The sequence below is a fragment of the Boleophthalmus pectinirostris genome, unplaced genomic scaffold (assembly GCF_026225935.1).
Source record: "Boleophthalmus pectinirostris isolate CB_2022bp ecotype Guang Dong unplaced genomic scaffold, ASM2622593v1 HiC_scaffold_23, whole genome shotgun sequence".
Taxonomy (NCBI): domain Eukaryota; kingdom Metazoa; phylum Chordata; class Actinopteri; order Gobiiformes; family Gobiidae; genus Boleophthalmus; species Boleophthalmus pectinirostris.
Window position 1 is genome coordinate 23,087,537 of NW_026571207.1, and position 7,119 is coordinate 23,094,655.

Consider the following 7,119-nt stretch of genomic DNA (forward strand, 5'->3'; position numbering starts at 1 on the left):
ACCACCTCCCCCTTCTTCCTTCTTGCTAACCCTGAGGAGCAAATTAACAGGTAGAGCTAGTCATTACTATCACACTTAAACTTCAAGAATTGGGAGAATAAAGGGGGAACCAGTCATAGGCTTTTGTCGACAGCTAACCCAGGACACCTGGACAGCTAAAAACACCTAGGTGCTGGTCACTGGAGAATGTAGCTGGAGTCTTCAGATAGGCCACAGGGTAGACAGCAAGATGGGAGAAGCTCAAAAGGTAAGAGCCTGAACTAGATCTGAGAACATACTTAAATTCATTCTTTTAAATAGTTCATATATTCATCAGACTGTAACAAGTGACAAATGTTTGAACTAGGTAGATTTATTATGAAAATAGTTTAGTTTATTTGTTTGTTTGTTTTGTTAATGAATTAAACTCATTAAAGAGGAGATGCTTTACTCCAGATTTAGCTTGAACTAGTTTCCATCTGCAGTTCCTGGGCAGGTTAAGAAACACAATTAAAATACATCAAAATATCCACCAATTTACAGTAAAAACAGGCAGTCTTAACTTTTTTTGTTTGTTTGTTTTGTTTTTTCAATCAATACTTCCCATTCAGCATTTAAAATTACTTGAGCACTACTACTATCAGAAATGACCACATTATAATCTATTTGCAACACAAGTAAAAGTGACAAAAATTGCCATTCTTTTTCTTTTTTCTTTTTTTTTCATGTTGCCAGCAATTGTGAAACCTTAATACATTATACTCCATTTATGTGAATGGAGCATTCATCATCTTGTGCTCTAATCTAAATTAGGTCAAAGATTAAGTGTTACAGGGCCAGTTGGAGCCATTAAAAGCTAGGATGGGACAGGTTGGGTTAGGTCAACTCTGTGTAGTGTGTTGAAGTTTATATTTAAATATAATTTCTCTCAAAACAGGATAATAGATGGTACAGGTAGTTCAGGGTCCTCTTCCCTATGTGTTATTCAAGTCACAAATACTAACTAAATTGAAACGCGCAGTGATGAATGACCTGTCGGAGGTGCTCTTTCCCAAGATAGGTAAACTGTATAAATAATGAGGGATGTTGAGAATGCTAAAACAGTGTGTGAATTAGCCTGCAAACATCCACAGGCCTATTCATCTAAATGCCACTGCGTTGTTCTATGTAGGGCTTACTCTCTGTGGTTGAGAAGCTGAAGGGGACCACGGAGCAGGAGGTTCGAATAGTGCTTTTAGGACTGGACAACGCAGGCAAGACCACTTTGTTGAAGAGTCTAGCTTCAGAAGACGTCAACACTATCACACCAACGCAAGTAAGTACCTTAAGCAGTCTGCAAACTGGTGAACACTGTTTAATTTGTACCACCAACACAGACACTCAGGTACAGGCCAATCTAAATCGCATCATTTTTGAGTGCCAAGGTAACTTTTCTTTGGCCTTTATTTTGCATGTACATTGTGCAGGCAGTATTACAAAAGGCTGGGGGATTGGATCTAATCTTGTGAGACCAGCTGGACCATGCTCTCCTCCACAGTAATAGGATTCACATGACCTTTGCTTTTCAAGCGTTCTGCAAAATGAAATAACAGCTCTCAAAGTGGACTAGCAGAATAAATGTGTGTGTAAGATGTGGTTGGTTGGTTGGTCTTATTAGATAGATTCCTTTATTACAGACTCATTGTTCATAGGAAAAAACAGACATACCCCAATATGAAGTTTAAAATCCTATTGTTGTGGTATTTAAAGGGCTCATATTACACAATTTTCTGATCCATGGTATAATGTTGTTTCCTCATCAAAACACACCTGTATGTTTTGTTTCATTCACACGTATTTAACAGACAAACACTTCATGATTAGGCCTTAATTCTTCTCTTGAAAAAGCAATCTGTTCCACCTTGTGATGTCATGAGGTAATACAGGAAGTGCTTCACTGTGTTTTCAAACTTCACACCCCTTCACTAGAATCATTTGGCTCAATTCAGCCCTGGAATTGTCTCTCTATGCTGAACAAAAAGTAGCTGTTTATTTGAAAACTACCACTACATGACATCACAAGGTGGAACTGAGGATTTCGAGCTTTAAAGATGTAGGCAGATTAATGATAAAAGGTTACTCAGACATGTCTGAATGAAGCAAAACACAGCTCTCGGTATGTTTTTGATGAGCTAACAGCATTCTAACTTGGCTTAAAACTCATAAGAGAATATTTTGTGTAATATAGGACCTTTAACTACTACATGCTTCCTCAGTACAGCTACATTAGTCACAGTAAAGTGTGGAGTGGCATCAACAAGGCAATAATCGCACTAAATCTAAATCACACTTGACGTATAAACACGAACACTGGGCTGATCCGTCCAGTCTTACCCTCAGATTAGCTCCTCAACCACGTTTCAGGATAAAGAGGCTACACAAGCTCTGCAATACTGAGAAACAAAAAAGAGGACAATTGTGGAAGAAAAGACCCAAAACAAAGATGGTTATCATCACAAGGATTCATGTTAAAAGTTAGTATACAGGAATGGGCATATTAACTTGGCATTATTTGTGCTGAATGCCCTTCCTTACACAAGCGCACGCCTGTAATCACTTGAGGCTGGAAATATTACTAACTACATAATTTCAGCCATTTAACTTGTATTGTTTAATGTATAGTTTTGTTTTTCTGTACTATTAGATATTAATTACTGTATTTCTTCATACATTAGTCTTTGACCAGATGAACAGTCCTGTTTTTCACGTTTTTTATGAGACAAGATCAAAATAAATTCTTCAAAGTATGTGGTTAACTTTCTTGCTGAGACACAGGTGATATTACATGATATAGTATAGTGATATTAGTTTGTCATTTTTTTCTAGGGTTTCAACATAAAGAGTGTGGCTTCTCACGGAATGAAACTCAATGTATGGGACATCGGAGGACAAAGAAAGATCAGGGCCTTCTGGAAGAAATACCTGGAAAATACAGACCTTTTGGTAAGTGCAATTTTAATTTTACCAATACATTAAACATATTTCTCCTATTCCCTCTTAAATTTGTTTTACTTTGTTACAGATTTATGTTATCGACAGTGCAGACAAGAAACGGTTTGAGGAGACCGGACTGGTGAGATCTCTGTGCTAATGTTTTATTAACAGAAAAGGAGGAGTGATCCGTGTACATTAGGCTATAATATGTAGGCCATTGATTGAAACACTGTACACTAATGTATGTTTGCCTGTATCTGTGTGTGGGGGTATTTATTACATTGTGGAGACTAAAATCTGCACACACACAAAAACAGGGGTCTGGTTAACAGGGATCTGCCTCCTTTGTGGGGAAAAAATCAGATCCCCATGATGTAAATCTATGATTATTAGATTAACAACATGCTAACTTCAGATATGGGTTCAAATAGGTTAAAAGTTTAAGGTTTGCTGTGGTTAGGTTAGCAATAATTATGGTTGAGGTTAGGATGAATCTCCATGAAATGAATATAACTCAAAGTAATGTTCCTAAAAACCATGGATACCTAATATGCCTGCCTGTATGTGTGTGTTTAGGAGCTGTCCGAGCTGATTGACGAGGAAAACCTGAAGGGCGTTCCCGTTCTCATCTTTGCCAATAAACAGGACCTGGCCACTGCATCCCCGGCCAGTGAGATCGCAGAGGGGCTGAACCTGCACACATACCGTGACAGAGAATGGCAGATCCAAGCCTGCTCCGCCGTGTCTGGGGAGGGAGTCCAGGTCTGAGTCTCTCTCTGCTTACTCCTTCCTCTTTGGACTGTATTGATTTAGCATTAGACTGACCTAAATTAACACACACACACTGCTGGTATCTCATGCTTAATGTGTTTATGGAGGCTGCTCTGCTCCTTTTGTACATTTTATAACTATTTCTTATTTCTTCTATACAAATCAAAGTGGATTGCATTTTACGAAAAATGCAATCCACTTTGATTTGCATAGACAGGTCAAGGCAAGTTTATATGTGGGTTATAGCACGTCATACACAGAGTAGCGAAAGAAAAATTATATTCTTTTTTGAATGAAGATGTTTTGCAGCTCATCCAAGTGGCGCTTGGAAGGAAAAAAAAGCTGACAAAATATTTTTTTTTTCTTTTGCAATGGATCCTACTTGGATGACTGAGGGATTACAGAGATATCATGCACAGAGTATTTCAAAGTGTTAGCTCCTCCAAACTACTCAAATCGGTGCACAGACCTCTGCTTATTGTCTACTCAATTATTAGAAAGTGGGTTAATTGTTAGAGACAAATTAGCTTTTGTAGAGTCTAATGATGGCAAAAACACAATTATATTATTCATTTCATAATAATTATTAATCATGTTTTCTTTTTCTACAGGATGGCATGAACTGGATTTGTAGCAACATTGCAAACAGGAAGAAAAAATGAACCAACCGTAAAACATATCACTGATTTGTAAAGATGTCATACCATATACTCATCTGTTTTTACAATTTGTGTAATTTTTATGAATAATACAAAGTTATTTTAGATACATATGTTGATTTAGTTGTGATTTATGCAGTGCAGCTGTAGGTATGGTGAATATGTTTTAACACCAACATCAGTGTATCAAGGTAAACATGTGTTGTAGAAAGCTTTGATCAGGGTGAGTGCAAGGTATGTGTGGTATTTGAAAATAAAATAACTAGTTTTTACTTTTCTGTGTAGTGTTTTAATTGTACAAACTGATGACGTGAGTGACATGTTTACCAAAGAGCCATACAGGTAAGGAAGAAAACGCCTACGATGTATTTTTGAGTGTCAAGTTAGGAAGAAAGCGCACCAAGTCTATTATAACTTCTAGTCTGGTTTCCTCAGTTAAAAAAAAGAGCTTACACGCTTTGGGAAAGGCTGATTAAAAACAAAACTACATGTGAGAGAGAGACTGCGGTTTACAGTACGAAGCAGAATAAGACATCAAATCTTCAAGGCATGCCGTCTCTCCCAACAGGAAATAACACGGGGCGGGTGACTAATTGGCAGCTGCAGCCTGTAGCTGAATTGTTAGTTTTTACAGTTCGTATTAATCCTGCCATCTCGTCGCTACAGTGTGCTCTCGTCATTATCCCGCGGCGGAGAAGAGGCATTTGGCCATATGACACGTGTAATGTCCAGATGTGTGCGCCATGTGTTTGCAAACGCACGAACGCGATCATTTGTCAGAGCAATTTGTGCAGAGTGCTTTGTTATAGCGCGTTCAGAGAGACAGAATGCGTTCGCTATGATCACAGACTTCAAGATGTGATTTACACACAACAGCGTTCATTCTCGCTCTAAACGAGAAAGAAAAGGGAAGACCGCACTTGGGTTGAATGAGATTATAATACCCAAATGCGCCACAAGTCATCTAAAATGTTTGCTGTATGGGTAATGTGCCTCTGAAAACCAGGACTGACTGTTTATTTGTCTAATCAGGGAAATCCAGTTCAAAGAATCCCACAAAATTACAACCCTAACCTCTAAATCACAAGGATTAAATCAGGGCTAGAGGCCTACACTTAAAGGGCCCGTATTACGCTCTTTTCTGACCTGTGTTATAATGTTGTTTCCTCATCACAGACTTGCCTGGAGTTGTGTTTTGTTTCATTCACATATTTTTAACGCACAAACACTGTATATGTAGGAGATTTTCTCTCAGTGAAAACACTCTGTCCCACCGTGTGATGTCATCTGGTAATAAAAGAAGTACTCCACTGTGCGTTTAAACTCCATTGACCTTCTCTAGAATCATTGGGATGATTTCAGCCTTGGAAATGCCAATCTATAGGTATACTGAACAAAAGGTAAATAGTACATGTTAACATAAAAACTACCACTACATGACATCACAAGGTGGAATAGAGCCTTTGAGCTTTGGAGATGGAGATGTGGACAGACTAAAAAACCAGGGTTACTGTTAGTGGCATTTAACTTATCTCGATGGAGACAAGCAGGTTACACCACTAGACCAAATTACAGTCTCTGGAGAGTGAGAGGCAGTTTGTTTTTTCAAGACATTTTTAATATAAATACCCATAATGAAATAAATCCTAGATAGATAAGTTTAATGCTATACTTTGGCATGGAAACAGCTGTTGGCATATTCCCCACCACCTTTAACCAGATCTAAATCAGGACTAAATTAAGTCCAGTATCAACACTGCATGATGAAAAATAAAACTAAACAAACTAACAATTACAACTTCACTAGGTCTGAATTTGAAACTCAGCTCCAACCCTTGAGTACAACAAATAATCATTTGTCCAAACAGCTTTAATCAAACGTGCTCTTTAGAATGACCTTGGACATCCTCCGGTGTTAAAGTCTACAGTGGTTTAATTTGTAATCAACCATCTGAACGCACTTGTTATACTCTCACAATGATTAATTTGTTCCACAGAATCAAAATTCCCTTTGTCTACACACCCAGATCTGTGCTGACAAAATAATTATTGGGAAAATATCACTGAAATTTTTCACTCATCTCCATGGTAACGCAAATTTGGATTGGGCTTGGGTTCCTGTTGAGAAAACCCAGCAGGACGACAGGGCCAATTACAAGTTGTATAAAAAGATCACAATGGCTCTTTGAAAAGCCTACAGACGGCACAGATCAAGAGGAGGGCCAGAAGGAGGAAAAATAGCCTGCATATTTGAATATCTTCATCAGTGCAGACAGTGAGACCAACAGGTGGCAGTATAGAGCCTAATAAGGTTCTTAAACAGCTCATATCCTACAGTATGTGTGGTGCCAGTGGTCTCGGTTGACCTTTTCAGTACCTCCAGTCAATACTGTATTGTCAAAGTGTACAATCAATAGCCTATCTCACCTTATTATTTCAATGTACACATGCTCTTGACAATTCTTTCTATTTTATGTTATATATTTTTTAACTATTACTATAAAAAGGCCTAAGTTAGTAAAGCACTCTTAAATCTGATTCAGCCCTTACAATTCCACAGCCAATTGTTATCTTTGCATTGTCTCTATATAACTACACATTAAAATGTCACGTCTTGATGGAGGACCCTCATCACACATTTCCATGGCAACCTCTCTGCATTATTCTTGGTGGGTCCACTGTAGCCATCTCTCTCCTGTACTTCGCTGTAATCCAGCCCTCCCTCTCCCCTGTGGCC

General features: G+C 38.3%; 1 protein-coding gene across 1 annotated transcript; it reads left to right on the forward strand.

The window, feature by feature from the left end:
• Positions 1-199: 199 nt before the first annotated feature.
• On the forward strand, positions 200-4,441 carry LOC110157657 (ADP-ribosylation factor-like protein 3). The gene is made up of 6 exons (XM_020922010.2): positions 200-247; positions 1,151-1,294; positions 2,845-2,961; positions 3,041-3,091; positions 3,529-3,714; positions 4,335-4,441. The coding sequence occupies exons 1-6, from the start codon at positions 230-232 to the stop codon at positions 4,383-4,385; spliced, it is 567 nt and encodes a 188-aa protein (XP_020777669.1). The 5' UTR covers positions 200-229; the 3' UTR covers positions 4,386-4,441.
• Positions 4,442-7,119: the final 2,678 nt, after the last annotated feature.